Consider the following 23701-nt stretch of genomic DNA (forward strand, 5'->3'; position numbering starts at 1 on the left):
TGCGGTACTTCCCACTTATGTTTTTTCCCTCTGTGGTCTTGTTTTATTTTGCTTTGTTTTGTTTCTCTACACTTGCTGTCTCCCGTACTGAGATGGCAGCTCCTCACGCCATCACTGTTTTTCTCCTTTGCAGGGATCAGCCAAAACAGAGGAAGACATTTTGCACAGTTCTCAATCACTTACTAGGTGGCCTTGGGCACTAAGCTACTTAGGAATGAGAACAATGGCAAAAAACACACATAAGCAGCAAAAAGATCAGAGAATGGAAATCATTGGAGGATAAATGAAATTATTTCCCTAGTTTTTGGATTCACTTTCATGATGAATACAGAATGTGTTTTTTACATTGACATTATACTGAGCTCAATGTGACACCATAGATGATGTCATGCTAAGCAATAATTGTATCAAATTGATTCATCTGGTGTTCCTTTTACCTCTCCATTAGCCCCTATTTTTCATATATGCTTGTATTTTACACCTTCTATTTGGAACCTATTACTGTACCTCCTACATTTTTTTATGGTTAAATGTTATGATGTATGATGAAGTTACCTTAAGATCCACCATAATGGAATGGGTATTCAGTTAGTCAGCAGTTAAAAGAAGCCACATTTTCAATTAATTTATTTTACATAAAAGTTAAATGATGAATAAGGCCTCCAATGTTTTTTCTTTGGTGAATGCAATGCAATTACTTATGTTTGGGATAATAACTGACAGCTCTGAATAAATGAATAAATGTTAAAATTTCTTGGTTTTGATCATTTTCAGGTTAGACAAATTTTGGATTTATTAGACTCACACTTGTTGCTGTTTCTTTATCACCACATTTTGACATTCTAAAAACCAGAGTAATGCAGACCTTTCCTTTCCATTCAAAATCTGCAGAAGTTTTAAGTTGAACCTTTGATACAATGGCCTGTTTTGGAATATAAGTGATTTCTACAGGACACAGCAGGTGAGATTAGACTAATCTGCAGGTGCAGTTTAAATCTCAGATACAGAGGACACAGTTAATGGGGTTCTGTACCAAACGATGCAGATTTAAACCCATCCTAAACTTCAGCTAACCTGATGACAGCAACAGACCCGGTGTTTCCAGGATGCTGGTTCCCCCAGGCTCCTACCTGCAGTATGGTTCCCCTGACCCCCACAGGCTTGATGGACTGACTGAACTGAGCTGAGATGAAAGCAATATGTTTGTTTGTCCTTGTTTCTCTTCTTTGACAGAAATATTCAAACTTTTAAATAAATGTTAAGTTATCTGCTTCCTGTTATCTGCAGTGAGCCTTTATACAAACCAACCAGCACCAGCACACCAGTTCCGTTAAGATCTGTTGTAATGCCAGGGTAAATAAACAACCAATCATCCCAACTCAGTTTGTATGATAACATATGCATATGTACATATGTGGATATCCTTAAAAAATAAAGGGTTGCAAAACAGCCAACAAAAAGAACTTATTTGCAAATATTTTTGTTTGGATTTACTACTGTTCCTCTACAAATCTTTTTTTTCTTTCTGTTGTTCCAGCTGATGTCCCATGTTCCTTACTGGATGGCTGTTTTGAGATCAGTTCAAAAGTTTAACTGTAAGCATTGTTGGCTGTCGGCAGGAGGACTGTGCAGTCATTTGACACATACTAATAAAACATAGTGTCATAGTGAGTGCTGCATAAAACTTTTATCATAGCTGGGAAAATAAACAACCAGTTGCCCTAACATACTCAACTAGTATATTAATATTCATCAATACATTTCTTTTGTCTGCTGCTCTCTCATACAACATGAACATGTTTTGGTGGATTTCTGTTTATTTACAAGAAAAATAATACAAGGAGAATCAACACAAAGGAATATCACAGTAAGTCATTAGCTAAATATAGCCTAAAACAAAACCTTATGGGAGGATTAATAAGCATATATTGCTTTACTTCTATATGAATAAAATAGCAGCACAAGTTAGTGTACCCTGCCCCCTTGTGGCCTAGAAAGTGTGCAATGCTTATTTAGGGAAAACCCAAAATATTCACTATACATTTAGAAATATGTACTGAATCTACAAAAGAACTGGACTTCTCGGCACTACCTTAGAAAGATCTTAGATCTCTCTCTACATCGTCAGATTCACCCATTTATCTAATTATGTCTCTGAAGTGTTTTTTTGTAAGGAATTCCTCGTGCTTTAAACATATTAACTGCACATGAGATATGTTATGTATGATGCCCATATTTCTGTGTTATGAAAGCAGCAAGAGAAGATACAATATCATTCAGCAGTACCGCATGAAAAATATATTCTCATTTACCATCAGTTCTGACCTGAAAGGTGCAATCAGTAATATTTTTCTGTTTCCTTGCACAAAATGACAATCATTTAGGAACAGGGATCACAAGTGTTGCTGATCAGAGCCAGTTGCCCTTGTATGACCTTGGTGGATACAAAGATATTGCACTTTGCATACAGACAGAGCCGGCCTGGCCGTGTTTTGGTTTTGAATGTTCTAAACTCCCATAGCCATGGTGCATTATGCATTTTGTTACATTATGCACCTCATTTATAAAGACACTATACTTTAAAATATCCCTAAAGTGTGTAGGCCATCCTTTCCACTGGAACAAATCTGCATTATCACATATGACCTGATTTGGACCTTGATCGTTTCAATCTGGTACCTGCAGCATGAATCTAAATGTTCTAGCAATGTCCCAAAATGTTCAAAAATTGGAAGTTGAGGAGGAAAACACACATTTGCTGATGCATTTTCTTGGAGATGTCGCTGAATATTCAGTGAGCCAAAATTTACTGATAGCAATGTTAACACTGGTACTATTTTGTTTTGTTTTTTTCCAAGTTTGTCCATTGGAGTCTTCATTCACAGTCATGGTGATGCCACATTACTGTTCTTTGGTTGATGCATAGCAACAGTTCATGCAAACATTGCCTACAGCGATGGTTAGCTTGGGCAAAAATATTTCAAATAGTTTCCCACTGTGGTCTGTTGTATTAGTGGTAGAAGGAGGAGATGAGTAGGTCCAACAGCAAAATCTGACCAAAATGAAACAGTGGCCTAGACTTTGTTTTGTACTGTTGAGTTTTGATTTTAAAATTCATATTCTGGGTAGGAAGTGTGTCATAGTCATGGTAGGTGTGACCCGGTTGCCTCTCTTGGTTTTGCCGGTCTTGCTGAGGCCAATGTACATGCCAGGGTGTGCAGCTGATTCATAGGCATTATAGTTGTTGGCCAGGAGGTTCTCCTTGAACTTACAATCATCATTGTAATGGCCCTGAGGAGAGGAAGAGGAGGATAGAGAGGGACAGCAGAAAACACATGGTCATTTATCCCGTCAACACTAATTATAGCTTCTCTAATGTGAGAATGTCCTGATTTTCTCTCCTTGGGTTTTGTGACTGTAAGACAACAGAAGAACAGAAGAAAACAAACCTTGAGGCTCAGAGAATTGTTTTAGGAATTGTTGATGGACATCATTTTGCACTTGTCAATGATTAATTGATATAACTAATCAATGTTTATTCAGTAATTTTCAGATTTAGGGCTCTGTTTTAATCATGTGAGTACAATAACCCTCACAAAGGCATAGGTCTGCACAAAAGGGCTGGTTGAATTTACATCTGATTGTATGACGATAGATTATTATCCTCTAAGCCCAAACATGACTGGGTAGAGGTTAGGGAATGATTGTGGTTAAAAGAAACCAACCATTACTATTAGTAAGAAATGGGATGTAAAAAGCAGTCCATCCACCCCTGACCTTACAAGGTTTTGAGGCTGCATAATGGCCACCACCTTTCATGAGTCATAACTTGCATTGCACCAGAGGTCTATGTCAGTTAGATATAAATGCCAGTCCTTTTTAAACATGTGAAGAAAAGTCAAACTTCTTGTTTTCAGTTTTGCTAACTTTGAATTGGTGGCCTGGCCCATGGCAACAACTAGCTCATTCACTCATAAACGGTGGTATTCAAGAAACATGAAACTCAGCACTCTCATCAACTGGGTTTCCAGCAGCAGCACACAGCTATTTTCAGTGAAAAACCTCTGATAAAGCCTGGTTTGGCATTTAAAAAAACAGTTAAAACCATAAAGTACAACTTAGCAAATTTTAGACATATTAGAAACTGTCTCTCTTTGGACGCAGCTAAGATATTTACGCATACTATGATTCTTTTCCATATGTCTTATTGCATTACATGTTGGGGGCAGGCTGGAGAAACAGCCATAAAACCTCTTGAGTCCTTATACAAACAAACTCTAAAAACTCTCCATCACCGTAGGGTACTGGAGAAATACAATGTACTGAGCTTTGAGAATTTTAGATTATTTTCAAATTTGTGCCTTGTTTATCAAATCTTAAATGGGTTGGCCCCTCCTCCACGGTGTGACTTTGTGTATTCTTCTAGAATATCCTCTATACAAGATTGTACCATACCATTTCGCTGTACTGCATTTGGGCAGTCACCTTTCTCTGTGAAGTCAGTGGAATCATAGGTCATTTTCCCATTTTGAGGTTGGGATTATTATAGAGTCATTTCAGTAAGACAGAAGTTTATAGAGTTTAGAGATTACTTTTTGAGTCTGTAATCTTCATGATTTCTTGACCTAGTTTTGAGGGGTTGAGTGGGTTGTTGGTTGTCTTAACCTTAGATTTAATGATGGATTTAAGTTGTTGGTACTGAAAGAGCTGATGTCTCCGTACTTCTGGAGTATTGTAGTATGTTGAAGGTTGTGAATTTATTATTTTCAAGTAGGTGATAAAGGTGAATGATTCCTTTGTGTTGCCATGTGGGAAAATGAATGGGAGTGTTGCCAGACACAGGGTCCGGATCGTACAGGATCAAATTGGGGTATACTTGCAGGGTGTTAATGATGATTTAGTGATTTTGTTAGTTTTCCATCAGGCTTTCAGGGTTGTAGAGATTACTGTATTTTTAAGAGGTTAAGTTTTTTAATTGATTGGGGTAGGGAAGTTAGGTCTGTGATTGGGAATGTTCTAAATCTATCCATGAGTTATTGTGTTTGGGTTGTCGAACCCATTTGATTAGGTATTGTAATTGATTTGCTAGGAAGTAGAGTGAGAAGTTTGAGGCTTCTTCAGATTCTGTAATGTTGAGAGTGACATTTTTGGTTTTTTATTCTTCCAATAGAGGTGGCTGGTTAGAGGGTCGAGAGATTTGAACCATTTGTCTGTTGGGGTGGTGGGAAGCATAGAGAAGAGATAGTTAATTTGAGGTAGGGTTTTCATTTTAACTGTTGCAATTCGTCCTATTAGTTAGAGGGGGAGATTTGTCCATCATTTGAAGTCATCTTGAATATTTTTTAATAGTAGGGTGCAATTGAGATTAAAAAGCTCTGACAGCCTGGAGGAAATGCTAATACTCAAGTACTTCATATTTCCAGTGTGAAAGGGGAGGAATGGGTCTTGTGTTGCAGAATCCCACATGTCTTCAGAGAGAGGGAGTATGGTTGATTTACTCCAGTTAATTGTGTAATTTGAAACCACATAGAATTTACTAATTAGATTAAAAATTTATTGTAATTACATGTAGGGTTCTTGTAAAAACAATAACATTTCATCTGCATAAAGACTGTTTTTATGTTGTGAATTGTTAGTCTGAATTCATTTATTCCCTTATTTATTCTTTTATGTTACTGCTTTGTCGTATTGCTGCAGCAAGAAGTTCAATGAAGATGGCAAATAAGGAAGGTGAAAGTGGGCATCCGTGTCTGGTTCCTCTGTGAAGTGTGAATCTCTGTGATGTGATGCCATTTGTGGTTACTGTTGCTACAGGTAAGGTGTAAAGAATTTTGATCCAATTGGTTAATGACTCTCCAAAACCAAACTTACAAAGAGTACTGAATAGAAATGTCCAACTAACTGTCAAATGCTTTTTTGCTGGGAATGCTGGGAATCCATTCAGTCCATATGATTTTTCATGCGATTTAGGGCTTCATTGAGTTCTTCTGGGGTGATTGGTGCATCTAAGCTATCAGCCAGATCTTTGGATAGTGTGGCTAGGTCCAAGTTGTTTAGAAATGATTCTATTTCTGATGGAGTAGGTTCATAACTGGAGAAGTTGCTGTAAAACGTTTGAAAGGTTTTATTTATTTCCTGTGGGTCCTGGACAGTTTCACCTCTGGACTTAATTATTGATATTATTGATAATTGTTTTTTCTTTTCTGTGTTGCAGTTGATTTGATTGATGTTTTGCCTGTTTCCCATCGTAATGACAGTGACATTTCTTGAGAGTTTTTCATCTCCATAAAGGATGCACACTCTTAATTTATTGGAGTATTAAAGTCAGGGTCTTGAAGTAACAATGTATTGGATCGCCATCTCATGGGGGGTCTTATATATGATTGAATGTTTATGGTGAGAGTGACAGCAGTGTGATCACTGATGTGATGGAATTAATTGTGGTTTCGTGGATGTTTGGGGCAAATGAATAGTCGACCAAAAAGAGGTCAATTCCGGGAGAAGACCTGGACAGAGAAGTAGAACAACAATTATAAGGTCTACAACAGTATAAGTCTTTGGAAATAATAATATTTATTGATTCATTCAATAAAGAAAAAAAGCATGGCAAGAAGATGGGTCATCATTATTGGGTCCACAGATATTAGCATATGTGAATTTTGTGTTGTTTATAGATACATTCATGATGATATATCTTCCCTCTGGATCAATAATAGATGAGTTATGAATCAAGGGTATATTTCTTTTGTTAAGATTATGTGCCTCTCTGTTTACTATTGTTTGCTGAAGAGAATATTTGAATTGTTTAGGTTGGAAATATTGTAGCTCTGAGTTTGTTAGATGTGTTTCCTGTAAGAAGTATATATCTGCCTTCAATTTGATTAGATGATTGATCATTTTGATTCTTTTAGCCTGAGTATGGATGCCACACACATTCCAGGTCACCAGGTTTAGAGTTTGTATGGTTATGTATTAACTCGATCTGCCTAGTAGAGTAGGTTTGTCTGACTCTGAATTTGAACACTTGTGAGCATGGGCAGGGGTGAGGGAAGAGTGGAGATGTAGCTGGATGGGAGATGAGGATGGTAAGAGAGGGACAGAAAGAGAGAGAGAGATAGAGGGAGAGAGAGAAGGAACAGGTGTGTGTGTGTTGGGTGGGGGGGGGTGGGGTGGGGGTTGTGCCTGTGTGCGTGCGTGCATGTGTGCCTGACAGAGAGAGAGAATGCCTGATTGAGTGTGAGAAAGATCTGCAGTCGTCAACATTAACCCTCCATGATCATACACACAACATAGACAAACAGAGGTTAACACATAGAAAGCTACAGTGAGGTGAGCAGACAAAAAACACACAGATAAAGAAAAAATGGAAAGAGCTAGTGGGGTCATTAGAAAATGCATCACCAGTATGCTGCTTAGGGAGGCAGGGATATCAGTAGGTGTAATTTAGCTGTCACAGTAATGTACTACATTCCTGTCTGTTCAGAGGAGCCATGGTGTTGTTTTGGAGTTGTGAAATAATCGTCCATCAATATACAGTTTGTCAACCATGAGGTTTGTGTGCTTTAGGATTCTCTTTTAGGATGGGGTACAGTACTTTTCAACTCTCATTTATTTCTCGTGGTTACTGATCATTGAGTCCGAAAGTTGTGCCCTTCAATTCTTTTCATTTGCTTTTGATTAGTGTCTTTTGTTGATGTTTTTGTTGCTTGTGTACCAAGATGGTGGAAAGTAATGTCTTTGACGATGTCTGGCAGTATTTTGAGAAGAGTTGTCATGGAGTCTTTGATAAATGATTCTGTTTTGTCCGGTGTTCTTTCGGGAATGCCTGAGAAGATGAGATTGTCACACATGCTATGGGTTTGTATGTCCAAAATAGTCTCTTTCAGTTGTTTGTTTCCTTTAGTGACTGTTTGCATTTGTTCATTGAGGGATTTGACAGAGGACTGCAATCCCTGGTTTGTTTTCAGTGGTGCTGTGATATGGATGTGGGCAGATTCCAGACTGGAGCATACATCTTTTATTTCTTTGTGTAGTGGAATGAAGTCTATTTTTTTTAATGCTGGAGAGGATACTGACCTCAATTTCTGTGGTTCCCAAATCATCTGTATCAGTGGATGAGTCTGTTTTCTTTCATTTGTTTAGGTTGTTTTGGGGGGCCAGTGTCAGGATTCATGTCTATGGAAATATTGGTCGATGAAGGCTTCTAGGTCTGTTATTTCTTTCACTGGGATGTTAATCTGATGTGTGTTTATGGCAGTAGTTGGTATGTATGTGTTTCCCAACTGGATGTTTTGTAGTAGTTCTTTAGAAATATATTTTGCGGAGTTTGAAGTTTGTTTCTAGTGATAGGATGCTGCCATGTTGAATCTCACCTCTGTGAGCAGGTCTTGCCCACTATTGGCAGGGTATTATGGATAATAATAATGGTAGGATGATATTAGATAAGATATTAGGTAAGATTATTATTATTATTGTTAAAAAAATAATACTATTATTAATATTTTGCAATTTTGATGATGAATTATGAATTTACACTACATGTCACATTCACCCATTCACACACACATTCATAACCTGATGGCAGAGGCTGCCATGCAAGGTGCCAACTCTCATCAGGAGGAGGTTCTAATCATTCACACATACACTCACACACTGCTGGCACATCCTTCAGGAGCAATTTGGGGTTCAGTATCTTGCCCAAGGACACTTCAACATGCAGAACCCAATGAGCAATGAGAGCAAAGAAGGAGAGGAGGAGAGAAAGGAAAGTGTAATAACTTAGACATACATAAAAATGAGAAAAAAAACAAAACAAAACAAAAAAACAAACAAACTAAAAATATATATATATATCTGCCGTGGCCCAGCCTGCCTGGCCTCTATAATTATTTTAGTAGGGTTTTTCCTCTACCTCCTGAGCTTGTTGCTTTAATAACACCATTACAACCTCAATATAACGTCAATATATGACTGCCTGATGCTGCTCTCAGGCACACACCCACCCACCCACCCACCCACACACACACACACACACACACACACACACATACACACATATCACCTACCTACATTAACACACACAAACCTACACACATGCATCTAGTATTAAGTCAAAATTGTATTTATTTATTTATTTTTTGTTCATGTTGTTGTTTTGTCTGGGTTATTGTCTGGTCCTTTTGCTTCTCCCATTTGTACTGTCCCTTGTCATATATGTGTAGCCCAGCAGTAAAGCTCATTCATACTTTGACTCAGCGGTGAGTGAAAACACTATAAAACCTGTTAAGATGACTCTAAGGGGCTGATATTTATGTTAATTGGCGCTGATACCTATTAAAAGGTGCTAATAGTGCTCTATCTGAGACTGTGTTTTGTGATGCTAATAGTTTGTTAACTTGAGCCTAGCCACTTAGCTGGCATGATTATTTGGTGTTACGTGCAATTTATGTTTATTTTATGTTCATGGTAATTAAAGAGGTTAATATTTAGTGCAATCTCTCACTGTTACCGGTGCAAGGAGAGAACATGATTTGAACTAATTAATATAAAATAATATTATTAATTGGTAATAATTCATGGGAGATTAGAAAATGAACATGATTCATGCAGACAGTATGACTGTAATGAGATATGTGGATCTCATCTGGCCTGTCTCTAGGTCAGGTTTTTGGTGATACCATAAAGAAAAAGGGGACGTTACTTCCTGCTGGACTCCTGCAAGGCTTCAGATCCCTAAACTCAGAGATTCCCAGTGTGAACTGGGTGGCGAGCCGAACCAAACCACTGGTATTGAACCTGAGATGCGTGCAGGGTTCCTTGGTTTCTCCTTTCTCACGAACTGTGCGGTAGGACTAAAATTAACAGTGATACACTGACATTTGGTCAGAAAAGGGCCCCAACGCAATAAGGACTAACTTTGGGAACAAAGGGTATCTTTTATTTTTATTTTGCTGGCTTTATTATTTTAGTTTGTTATTTTTCATACATTGTTCTCTCCAAAGAACTGTTGTATTACATGTTGACCTTTCAGCTTGAAATAACAAGTGGCCACAAACATTCAAACCATTGTTGTCTGTGTCATTATTGATGTTCAAAATACTGGCTCTTAAAAGCTTAGTGTCTTCTGTTACTGGTCCAGTTGTTACTATTGGCTATTACTTACCTGTGCTCTGTTATTACATCGTAACAAGGGTTACATACCTTTTTCTTTTTTATGTTAATCAGTCATCTTGCACACACACACACACACACACACACACACACACACACACACACACACACACACACACACACACAAAATCCAGTACTGCAAGTCATAAATGTCACACAAAGCAAGTCAAGTTACTCTATAAAGCACATTAAAAACACACACTGATTAAAGCCTGGAACATTTTTAAGACATGGTTGCGCAAATTAAATTATGCAAGAACAAGCAGCACAGACACTGGTGACATAGAGCAAGTTTTACAGGTCCAAATGCCAAGGAATTCAAATTGGCCTTCTAGGTGGCACTTTCTACCTGGCCACAAAGGAACCATATGATTTAGTAAAAAGCTGAACTATAATGATATAACTTCATAGGCTATTATAGGCTTTTCTGGGGTAAATACCTTGAACTTGGTGCATTGTATGCTGCATTTTCCTCCTCACTCCGTCATGTCATGCACCCCTCCCTCTCTCCCACGCTGAATAGAACGAAGTGTATAGAACAATTATGCCACCCCTCCCTCCTGGGTCACATCCACACAGTCAAAATAAAAACAAAAAATATACAGTATATTCTTATTTGTTTTTAAGCTCATGCAACATACACCTGATCTCCCAGAATTACCTCAATTTCCCCAGTACTCTCTTTTCATTTATTTATTTTGGACCAGTACTCTGCATCCAGTACACACCTATGTGACATACATGTTCCTGTCATAAAGACTTTTGCCCCATATTCACTCTTTACAGGCTGTCTTAGAGGCCAGCTTGTGAGCTTCTTTCATACGAACTCTCCATCTCTCAGCCTATTCTCTGTGGGATCAGCATTGATCTTTTGCTGTGAAGCCAAACATGGTCAGTGGCCTCTTTACATGTGCCATTATAAGCATGGACCCCCTTTGCCAGGGAGACTTTCCAGTCTGCCTCTGTTAGATTTCTGAGCATGGCCAACAGTGCCCTCCTATTGAATCCTTCACCATTGGCTAGCAACACACCAGGTGTATTTCTGGACCCCTTACCTCTGCTGTATTACTGCTAATACTTTTCTTTTCAAACGCCTTGCCCTGTTCATGGTGGAGTTTTGTGGAGAAACCAAACCTCCACACAAAATCTCCAAAAATCTTCCCTGCAGCGATTTTGGTGGCCTTATTTTGAGGGTTATAGCTTAGCAAACTGTGCAAGGGGATCCGTCAAACAAGGATATATTGATATCCTCCTTTACATTTCTGCAAAAGTAAGAAATCATTGAAAACCAGCTGGAACAGGTATGTGGTAACGATGTTGATGAGGTTGGTCTGTTATGGCCCAGCTCCACACACATGATAAATTGCATGACATCCCCCTGCATATGAAGCCAATAAAAGTGATATCTGATGAGATTTAAATCCCTCTCTACTCCCAGATCACCCATCCCTTCATGCAGTTTCTTATAGACCAGATTATGGAACTTTTTAGGCGGGAGAAGTTGTGATTGGCTGGCAGTCTTTTGATACAACACACCATAATCATCAATGTGCAGGTTTTGTCTTTCTCTTAACCGATCAGCTGTTTCATTGTTGTAGGCTTGTTTTCCACCCTCTGGACATATGAGATGGTTTGAGATGACCTATTTCAGCACCTCCAGCCTCTCTTAGAGCCATTTTAAAGACTTTCCCCACTGTCATGACTTCATTGCTCTCCTCAGCTAACAGTGTGGAGAAGTTCACAGGACACAGGACACTTGCTTGCAACTGAACAGCCAGAGCCTGAGTCATGACCACAGGTAGGACAGCTCATGTGCTGGTTTTCATGTACTTCTATATATCCAAGGGCATGTGTGAGAGACCATCAGCATCCCCGTTAGTTCTGCCAGGATGGTACTTGGAGAACTGGAAGTCTGTCTGGAAGTCAGCTTATTTTTAATCAGATTAAGAAGCCTTTTTTTTGTTTTTGTTTGTTTTTTGTTTTAGAATTTCAGTTGAGGACACTGACACTGACTACTTAGTTTCTCCCATTTTTTGTTCTACCTGCCATTTTCATCTCTAACTGTTGGATGCTGTCTGTAATGCTGCTCACTCTGTTTATTTTGGGTGCAACTCAGGTAAAATTGGACCCACTCCAATTCACTTACAGGGCAGGTAGGGATGTTGAGGATTCCACCCTACTTAACATGGTCCTGGGTCATCTGGATGGTGCAAAGAACTTTGTACAGCTGCTTTTTATCGACTTCTCCTCAGCTTTTAACCGTATTCAACCTCACATTTTAGCAGATCAACTTACCAGCATCCATAACATTGACCGTGGCTTAATATGTTGGCTGGTTGATTCTCTAACTGATAGATCTTCGAAAGTGTGAGTCAATGGCGTCTTAACCAATGTTCTTTTATCTTCTACTGGCTCCCCTCAGGGGTGTGTCCTCTGACTACTTTTATTTGATTTATACACTAATGAGTGTCAGTGTCATTATGTGGGCAGACACATCATTGAGTTTGCAGATGTCCTTGTGTCCCTGCTGAGTGACAATGACATTGACCATGGTCCAGTGGTAGATGATTTTAGTGATTGGTGTAAACACTCCTTGGACACAACGTGTGTAATCTGAACACTTCTTCCACAGTTACCAAGACACTTAGAACTTCAATTATATGCCTCATTTTGTGCCGAAAACAAAATCAGCTATGCGCAAAACCAGAGCTTACAGTGATAGTGCAACTCACAGCTGTCTCCCTCTCTCCTGTGCATTGGTGGGCAGACTTTTACAGTGATGAACTAATTTAACAGTGCACTGTTTGGCACATCTGCCTGGAGGAAACAGTCCTCTCTGCATCTCCAACATGTCTGGCCACACTCTAGCATCATGTAATGGTTTAGCTATAATGGATGGTTAGACTGATCTCATACATAGGCAGTCAAGCTGCTAATTCATATTTTTTCTCCCAGGGTGGGGTAACAAATGTCACAGGCTTAAAACCTCTCAGCATTCATAGAGCTATGCCTGTGCCTTCACACCTCCTACACCTACAGTGGTAATAACTGTTCATGTCACTGTGTGTAAAAGCCAACTCAGCTTACAGGTACTGTAGAGTGAGAGCATATGCTGCACACAACTGTCTCTCTCGCTCTCTTTTGCACATCAGCACACAGTGAACTTTAATTTACTGACTGTAATTAATGTGCTTAGATATTTAATGGTGCGCCTTTTGAAAAGCTGTCTGGAGGAACTACTTAGGCATCATATAACTGGTTTGATTATCAATGATTACAAAGTGATACGTGATTTAATTAAAATTTATTGTTATTATTTGGAACCTGGAGTGGGGTGAAAACATTGTTGTGCTGAAGTCTGCCACATTGTCCCTGAGATGTATAGAAACCAGTGACCTGACCTGACACATCCCAGCATGGAGATGATTTGGTTTGACTTTACCCCAGTATCCATATTGTATACAAGCTGTGGAAAACTTACATCTGTGCAGAAATGTTGACAATTCTAGTTCAGTTCACACATTATGTCTTAAGTCATCAAATTAGCAAGTCATGATCAGTTCTTACCGAGCCATAGAGTTTCCCATTGTCGCTCATGGCGATGAAGAGGCCGCTTCTCACCCCAAACAGAGTCACCACTCCTCTCTCTACTGGGGAAATTTCTAGAAGGCCTGGGATGAAATGTGAAAAATGAACAGCAGCATATAGCATTATTAGATAGACAGACAGATAGATAGATAGATAGATAGATAGATAGATAGATAGATAGATAGATAGATAGATAGATAGATAGATAGATAGATAGATACTTTATTCATCTTTAAATTGGTTTGCAGCACAATGGCAAGGCATTTCATTACACCATCACAAAAGTCACCCATAGACATACTCATACACACACCAGGGGGAGGAGGATCGGCCAGATCAGCTGGACATCCTTTGTGACCAGGAAGGAGTAGTCAAAATGCATGGGGAATAAGGTGCCAGTGCATTACCTGTTTAAAAACTTAATGGCTTGTGGAATAAATAAACTGAGATCTATTTTTAGTAAACAGAGGGGGGCAATATCATTGCCCAGATGGCAGCAATTGAAATGTGGAGGCAAGGGTCTGCCTCTTGTCACCCACAATGTTGTTTGCCTTCCCTGTAGATGCATTACATACTGGGTAACATAATCCCTAACAGTTTACTGGCCATTGTTATTGTTTTTCTTCTGTGCCTCAGTAGCATTGCCAAACCATCCGATGCAGAAGGTTAAAACACTTTCAATAAAAGCACAGTAAAACATTTGGAGCATTTTGTCGTGGACATTAAAAGATAGCAATTCCTTCAGAAAGTACATTCTTTGTTGTGTTGAGTGCTTATGAGGTCAGTCCACAGGTCCCATTTAAGCTTATGGTTGAGCACAATGTCAAGGTAATTGTAATATGTAACAGATTGTATTGGATCCCCATTGATAAAAGTAGGATTAGAGGATTGCAGCTTTCTAAAATCAATGGACATTTCCTTTGTTTTAGAGGTGTTTAAGAGAAGATATGCATTCTCACAACAATTCCAACATCACAGTGTCAGCCTCAGCACTGTTGCCACTCTCAAAGTGAAAAAAGGTGTTGAGCTGATTTGCAATCTCCAGTCCCTCACTACCTTGCAAGACAAGGGTAGGTTTCCCGTGCCCTTGCGTCGAACATTGGTTATGGTTTTAATTCCCTGCTATGCCTCTCTGGGATTGCCAGATACCGGAGAGGCCTCTATCTTTTGGTTGTAGCTTGTTACATCTTGCTGTACTTGTCCAGCTGTATTTGTTTTTTTTTTTATTTATCTCTGTGTGTCCCTTCTAGCTGTTTCATTAATTTGTTTTTTGCTGTTTCTTTAATTTGTTAGACACCCAAGGCTTATCGCTAGGATAAACTTTAAATGCACAATATGTAATTTCTGCCGTTAGGGGTCTCTCAGTCAAAACAATAACAAAAGACAGAGTTTAATGACGTTGTGGAGTAGCATGGGATCATGGGAGTTCTTGTCTTCATTGTTGAACAACCAGCTTCTCCCGGTTAGGATTCCTTCAGTGTTCATTTTTCAGGAGGTTTTTACCGGAAGCACAATTATCTGCAGAGGTCTTCTCCTCTCCAAAACTATCAGACCCAGTGATTAAAACCAGTAAAAACACTGCAAGCAGTTTCACATTAAAATTTAGTGTTTCCCCGACGCTGTTCAGTGGTCACAGGACGTCTAGAGGGGCTGCTAGCTGAGCTGCTGCTAATGTTTGCTCAGCTTGTTTCTCTGATAACTTAAGATCCAGATGGCTGATGAATAAAAGCCTTCATTCAGTTAAAAGATATACTTAAAAACAACCAAGATCTAAAAAGGTTATTGTAAAAATGTGGCTTAAAACTGAATGAAAGTTAATTTATGACAATTTCTGTCAGACAAGCACAATGCTGACATATTAACTTGTGTGCGTGTACCCTTTTTTATAGACGTCATAGTGGCAGACAACCACAATGCTGATGCATGCACACAAGATAATTATCATCTTGTGCGCGTATAGTCTTTGGTAGAAGGGGTATGACGCCATTGACAGGTGACCAAATGAAACAGACCGTTACCTTGATTAAAATTATGGATCTCTGTAGATTTGAAAATTGTTGGAAACATTTGGGATACTGTAAATACACGACTTTATATATAACACAGGTCTAATCGTTTTTAGACATTTTAATGTGGAATAATTACATATTATAGCTCTAAAGGTCTTTGTAGGTATCACAGAATCTGAGTCAGATACTTCTATAACCTGATCATTAGTATCAGGGCTATTAAAGACCTCCCACAATATGCGGTCGAAACGTCCCTGCAGAGCCATTATACTGCCATTGTTCCACACTTTGACAACCCTTTTTTGAGGCTTCTCCCTCTCTAGTAGCCTCTGATAGACAGGGCAGAGATAGACCACACTGTGGTCAGATGTTCCTAGTGGTGGGAGCAGAGATGCAGTGTAGGCATCCTTGACAGTTCCATAATACGTCTTTTTTTCCTAGTGGGGCAGTCTGCATACTGATAGTATAAATTCCTAAGAAAAAAACTTGGGGATATTGTGAAGCTTGTGAGTTTTCACTGAATGCCGTTGATGTGGTGATGCAGCGAATTTCGATGTTTCAACATGAAAAAAAAACTGTTGTAACTTGACTCCACATTGTCAGAGCTTTCCCAAATTTCACATGTTTGATAAGAGTCCCAGTCTGAGGACACATACAGGCCATTATTGAATCATAGTTATAGCGCCACCTACTGGCAACAGAAAGATATAGGCCCTATACTTTTACATTTTAAAATTTGTTTGTTTCATAAATTGTAAGACCTTAATGATGCTAAATAGTGAAGCTTTTGTGTTTTCATCAAAAACTTTTGCCATGGCGATACAATAATCATCATGAAACAGAACACTATTTTTGAGGGGCTAGGGATGCTTGAAAACTCACGAAACTTGGCACACACATCAGAAGGGGTATATTTTGTTGTCTGATATGGGTCTCGGGCTAAGGGTTGGGCAAGGGGCTCAATAGCTCCCCCTAAAATTTTAATGGAGGAGCTGTCCAGGTATGTTTCATCTATATGTACAAAATTTGGTAGGCAGATGTGACATAATGTGACAGCTTATAAAAGCTTCTTAGTGACAATATGCTAAGTCAAACAGGAAGTAAGCCATTTTGAATTTACTGCGCAATTTTTGTACAGTTGAGTCATGACCACAGGTAGGACAGCTCATGTGCTGGTTTTCATGTACTTCTATATATCCAAGGGCATGTGTGAGAGACCATCAGCATCCCCGTTAGTTCTGCCAGGATGGTACTTGGAGAACTGGAAGTCTGTCTGGAAGTCAGCTTATTTTTAATCAGATTAAGAAGCCTTTTTTTGTTTTTGTTTGTTTTTTGTTTTAGAATTTCAGTTGAGGACACTGACACTGACTACTTAGTTTCTCCCATCTTTTGTTCTACCTGCCATTTTCATCTCTAACTGTTGGATGCTGTCTGTAATGCTGCTCACTCTGTTTATTTTGGGTGCAACTCAGGTAAAATTGGACCCAATTCGCTTACAGGGCAGGTAGGGGTGTTGAGGATTCCACCCTACTTAACATGGTCCTGGGTCATCTGGATGGTGCAAAGAACTTTGTACAGCTGCTTTTTATCGACTTCTCCTCAGCTTTTAGCTGTATTCAACCTCACATTTTAGCAGATCAAGTTACCAGCATCCATAACATTGACCCTGGCTTAATATGTTGCCTGGTTGACTTTCTAACTGATAGATCTCCAAAAGTGTGAGTCAATGGCGTCTTAACCAATGTTCTTTTATCTTCTACTGGCTCCCCTCAGGGGTGTGTCCTCTTACTACTTTTATTTGATTTATACACTAAGGCTAGATAAGGCTCAAGAGATAAGGCCTGTGTTGGTTATCCCTTCCCACAGTGATCCTTACCAGTGTCCAGTCACTCCACAACAAAGTTGATGAGCTTCGGGCAAATGTCAAGTTCCTGACGGAGTAAACAGCACTTGTCTTCTTGCTTTACACAACATGGCTAAAAGAACAAGACTCACAGTCCAACTTGGAAATTGAGGGCTTTGGAGTACCATTTTGCCTTGAGTAACACTGTGGTTACTGGAGACACTGTACACACCCGACATTGAACCCGACATTGAACTCTTATCCCTTCGTCCCTTTTATTGACAGAGGGAATTTTCACAGTTATTCGTCACGCTTGTTTATATTCACCTGAAGGCTAATGTTGACACGGCTATGATTAAAACAGTGCAACAGCTTCAGGGAATAGTGCCGGATGCACCAAACTTTGCTATGGGAGATTTTAATAACTGCAAACCAGGAAAGTCTTTGGGTATTTTTTACCCGTATGTTACTTGGACTTGGAGGTTACTGGACCTCTGTTATGGATCTGTGAAGGGAGCTTACAAATCCCATCATAGAGCTCCACTTGGTATGTCAGATCACAACGTTGTTTATTTAGTTTTGTCCTACAAACTGGTCCTGAAGAGAAACAAGCTGGAATGGCGTTTAGTTCCGGTCTGGTCTGAGGATTCTTTACAATGCCTTCAGGACTGTTACAGCTGTACCGACTGGGACTTGTTTGAGAACGTTCGTGTTGATTTGGATGAACTGACAGAGACTGTGTCTGTATATATAACTTTTTGTGAGGACTTGGTCATTCCCTGGAAATCAATTTCCATTTATCAAAATAATAAACCATGGGTCTCCAAATCTGCCAAAAACACAATTATCCAGCGGAATATTAGTTTTAACCAAGGTGATGTGACTCGGTACAGGAAACTTCAAAAACAAGTTAAAAAGGAATTTAAGATCGGAAAGTATAATTATAAAGATGAAGTAGAGAAGTTGCTCAGTACTGGAAATTCACGCCCTGCTTGGGATGGAGTGAAATCCATGATGGGGATGCAGTCCAAGAAGTGTCTCATCTCCCTTAATGGCCTGATTGTGCCCTTTCAAATGACCTGAAATTTTTCTGTAATCGTTTTAATGTCCATGATTTTAGCGAGGAGCTGTCAGTTTTTAAAAATGCTGTTTGTGAGCAGAACAGTGTGCACTTTGACAGGGGTAGGGTCCTGAAACTTTTCTGGGGGGTTAAGGAAAGGAAAAGTCCCAGCTGAACAGTTGGCAGATATATTCTGTTTTATTTTTAAGTTGTCTCTTCAACTCCATAGGGTTCCTTGTGTTTGGAAGTATTCCATTATTGTACCTGTGCCATAAAACAATCCTCCAAAGTCACTGAATGACAACAGGTCTGTGGTGCTTACTTAATAATAATTTCACTACTATATACTATATACCTTGATATTCCTTGCTCTCTGAAAAGACTGTCTCTGTGTTGGGCGTCTGTCTAAGGCATTTTCGTCCTCCTCCCTTCTTTTCTGTTGAAGCTCAGAGTTCTTTTTTTTTCATGTTTTTTGTGTATTCAATGTGTTCATTGACAGCTGTAATATAGCTCCACTTTTTATAGCCTCGCCTTACTCCTCTTTCGTTCAGCCATCACTGTATTCATGTGTCGGATTGGTGCCGGTAGTGAGGGTGCGCACTGCGGTGTGCTATGCACTGCGCATGTTCATTGTTTGAGTGCACACATGACACGACAACAACAGTGGAGAGGCAAAGAGTGCATGCACTAAGATGTGTTCACTGTTCACGATAACAGAATGTTGCACTGACAGTTCTTCTCTTTGATGAAATGGGTAAAACGTAGAAGAGGGAAAGTGAAACTTGTATTGATCCTGTTGATGCTAAAATCGAACAAAATGTAGTATCTGCACTATTGATATTTTTTAGGATCGATCAGCGCACCCCTACTCCCCAGTAGTGGAGTCAGTAAGTCATCTTCTCTGTGGATACAAAGCTCCAGGGTTTAAATCCCCAAGTCCTACTTGCCAACAATGTAGCAATTCATGTATGTGGTATATCTACAAATGCTTATTGAGGTCATATTAAGTTGAAGTTTGCCTATTGTGACCCTGTGAAAATTTCTTCTTCTTTTTCTCTGCTAAAAGTGTTTGTGCAGCAAAAACCGTAAGACCTAGAAACACCAACATAGGCAGGTGGGTTGCAAATTCCATCCACTACTCAGGCACATATAATGTCACTCATTGACATCAAGGTGAAGTTTTAATCATCAATTTACATTAAGTTGTTAAAGAAATGTCAATATGTAAATCCATTTCAATTATACAAGGCAATTGTTTTTTTTTTTTTTTTTTTTTTTTTTTTTATCAAAATAGCAACAAATGTAGTCATGTGAAACACATCTTCACTGAAGATCATAAGCTACATGAAATGCTTCTGAAAGTAGATTCATATACCTCAATAGAGCATCAGCATATAGTGATGACCATGATGAATTATTTTCAAGAAAGGTTGTGCTTCTTGTCAATTAAATAAGAAACAAGCATCCAAATGTTCACAATCTGCTTGGACCCTGCTCATTGCTGCTTGAGGCTATATTTTTGTTTTACTATTTTCCAGTATATTTAAATCGCAGCAGAAAATGTAAACATTGCACTATTTGTTTCACAAAGTAACTTTTTCCACATTTTATAATTGTTTTTAGCATGGCTCACAGAAGGACGGTCCAAGGTTGGAGCCTGAGCTATCCTCCTGGAGCCGCCTTGTGAAAGTTTGTAAGTTTTCTGATATTTGTGCTTCCAGAGAACAGACATGCAGGTTAGATTAAATGGACTCTGTTTTGTTTATAGGTTTGAATGTGTTTGTCTATGGGTTTTCTCTGTTAAGTCTGGTGACCATCCGGGGCGTGCCAATGCATCTTAGGATAGGCTGTATTCCCCTGCAACTGGCATGAAGTGTTTCACTTATACTATGGCCACATTATCAAATTAAAACATATGTAAATAAAACAATAATGACAATAATAATAATTTTAATAATTGAAGATAAACAGAGTGATCTCTCTCCAGAGGTGGGCAGTATAGGGACACTTAAAAAATAAATGGATCAAATTTTCTTTCTCATTTTTACAAAATGAACAGGTTGGGGAAATGTCCATTTTAAATGTACTGTATTTAATAAATCATTGCAAGGACAATATCTATGTATGATCCTATGATGTATTTCTTTAACTTTATTTAGCAATACAAATACAAATTTAAGAGGGTCACAAAAATTATTTTTCCTAATAGCAATTGGGAAACACTGTCTCCAGGAAAAAACTGCATTTGAATGACAGCTCATATATATGAATGTGCTGTATGTATATGCATGTTTTATAATTGTAAGGCTTTGAACCACACCGTTAAAAGGAGTGTAAAAGAGAGGTCCCTTCACAGTGAGTGACCTAGGAGGTATGTTGGGTGGTATATGTACGCTTATGGCCATACCACCCTGAACAGGCCCTCTTTATGGATCAGAAAATGAGTGGTAAGAGAACAGCAGGAAAGTGTTTGTTTGAAGGAGTTTCTTGTTCAGGTTAATCATAGATTTTCATTACTCTTTTGTTTATTTCATTTGGCTGTGCCGAAAAAAATCTGACTTATAAAACCATGCGTATGAACTAATCTAAGCATGTTTCCCTTTATAAATCACAGTTCACCTGGAAATGTGTGCATAAGGATCAGCCTCATATCCCACCGTCTGCACGCCCACATTCAACCATAAGTTGATGCAAAAACCTTCATGAATATTGATGTTCATGTGTTCCTTTCACTGGACCAATCAGTCTCTCTGGCTTGAGACACTTGCCCAATCAATGTTGAGAGTCAGTGTATTGGGCCCTCTCGCTCACTTGTGCTCGGGCAGCTGCAGAGGAAGGACCGCAACGGCTGTGAACAGACTTTTACTGTTTTATTTCCCTGTTTCTAGACTTTTTGAAGTTATGAGTGTAACCCAAAACAACCATATGCAACTTCAATGAACATTCCTGTGGTTCGTAAAGTAAGACATCTCTGGTTAAGTTCTTACAGGACACTCTGCAGTGGGTGAGTTACCAGTTGAGTCCCAGAGTCCAGTTTTAAGTAATTTTTACACCACAAATGTAATCTAAAATACAATAAATAGTGTATTCATTTATATTTACTCCAAAATCCAGCATACAGGTGTTGTGCAGGTGGTGAACAAATGTAAAGTCATAGAAACGGAAATGTTTATATGCTCCAAGCACAGATTTATAACATATAATAACTAAAAATCATCTTCAGTTCCCTTGTTTGAACCTTTTTCTCATCTTTGTTGACTATTTGCATAAAACATGATGTTCCAGTTGTTTTTACCTCCTTGTTCTCCTTTTACTTGTTTCTTGCATGGATTCTCTTCACTTCATAGTTTACATTCTCCTCCCACTCAAAAACACACCGTTTTCTCCAACAGTGATTGTGACGTACCACATGATCAGAGCTGATACTGATACAGGGTGTGCTCAGTATCACCTCTGTTTGGGTCCAAAGGAGACCCGACTCAACCCAGATAGACTGAGTAGAATGTGGACGTGGTCCGACTCGGGTACGAGGTTGGGTCTTGGTTCCTCAGAACTGAGTGGACCCGTGAAAACCTATACTTTAGGGACATTCATGACCAACAAGTGCAGGTGTGCAGACTTTGCATAAAGACGGCACATTTTCAGAGAGGTTCCTTGAGTTTAAATGTTTTAAGTGTGGCAAGACAGAGCATTACGCATGTGAGTGTGTGGATCGGAGAGTGACAGAGGGAGAAGATAAGAAAGAGAGCGGATGAGAGGATGGAGACGAGAGGAGAAAGGGAGATTGGATGGTGGAACAGGATAAAGAGGATGATAACATGGAGGAAGGACGGCAATGAAAGGATGAGATGGAGCAGGCAGGAGGAGGTGAGGAGGGCAAGGAAGGAAATGATGATGGAGAGGATGAGAGTGCTGGAGTAAAGTAAAAGGACTGTGGAGTAAAAGAACCAAGACTGTGGAGTAGAAAAATGAGGAGGGAGGTGGAGAGAGAAGTAAGATCAAGAAGAGCAAAGATGATATGCCAGAGACTGAATGCTAAAAGAAAGGCAGAAAAAGACGGAATGGGAAAAATAGAGAGGGCTGTGGTCTGGTATGTAATTTTTGTTTAAAAATTCTTGGTTTAAACTAGGGGTGATGCAATATACTGGTATTGACAATAACCGTGATATTTAAAAAATGAAATGCTGATATCATGTTCATAATACACATATGATAATATTGAGAAAATATCCAGCGCCTCTTAAAACCCCTTAACGTTCTCATGGCCTGTCCATGGGCCGTCACACTGTTAACTACAAAACTATGCTATGTACACAACTCCTGTCTATAAGTAGGTACTCATGCGACACATCTTTGGAAAGCGAAGATTCTTGTGATTGCAAACCATTTCAAGATACAATCACAACAGCAAGTACAATCAACGCCTCTGTCAGGCCACCAACAAACAAACAATTATAAAATTCACATGATTCACCTATGAAGACTCATATTGCTCCACTGACTGATACAACTCGGAGACAAGACAAAAACGGTCTTGTTACATTGGCAAGGGTCCAGTCGATCTAATCCAGTAAAATATTTAGTCCAAAACATATTATTACATCAGTAAATATCCACGAACGGCTGTTGCATCATTTCAAATTAGCCAGCAGATATCCTAATCCTCCAACGTATTCTTCGTCATAAACCACGTTAGCATGTAAACATTGGCCACAGTTTGGTATTAAAATGGCGGCTGCACTCTGACCTTTCAATTGACACATCACTTGACCCAATAGAAGCTTCCATGTCCTGTCCACAACCTACAATAGCCAACAAGAGTCCACATTGAGTACCTGCCCCCCTTCTTTCGTGTAAAAACCGAGCCAACAGGAACAGATTCTGCTGATGACTGGCACTTCAAATAGCCAATGAAATTCCGGAAATAACCATATGCTTTATTGCTTTTTATAAAGCCAGAACATGGAAATTATGTAAATATAAATAGTTTGCTGTGATTTACTTTTTATATGAACTGCTCTTCCACCATAG

General features: G+C 39.1%; 1 protein-coding gene across 1 annotated transcript in view; it reads right to left on the reverse strand.

The window, feature by feature from the left end:
* Positions 1–2607: 2607 nt before the first annotated feature.
* Positions 2608–23701, reverse strand: part of LOC121902256 (fibroblast growth factor 4-like) — a 32158-nt gene continuing 11064 nt past the window's right edge. The window contains exons 2-3 of the mRNA XM_042419512.1: positions 13738–13841; positions 2608–3291 (exon numbers count right to left, since the gene is read on the reverse strand). Coding sequence (XP_042275446.1) covers positions 3115–3291; positions 13738–13841 — 281 coding nt within the window. The 3' untranslated portion in view covers positions 2608–3114. The remainder of the gene's footprint in view (positions 3292–13737; positions 13842–23701) is intronic.

This window comes from Thunnus maccoyii, chromosome 8, assembly GCF_910596095.1.
Source record: "Thunnus maccoyii chromosome 8, fThuMac1.1, whole genome shotgun sequence".
NCBI classification, from domain to species: domain Eukaryota; kingdom Metazoa; phylum Chordata; class Actinopteri; order Scombriformes; family Scombridae; genus Thunnus; species Thunnus maccoyii.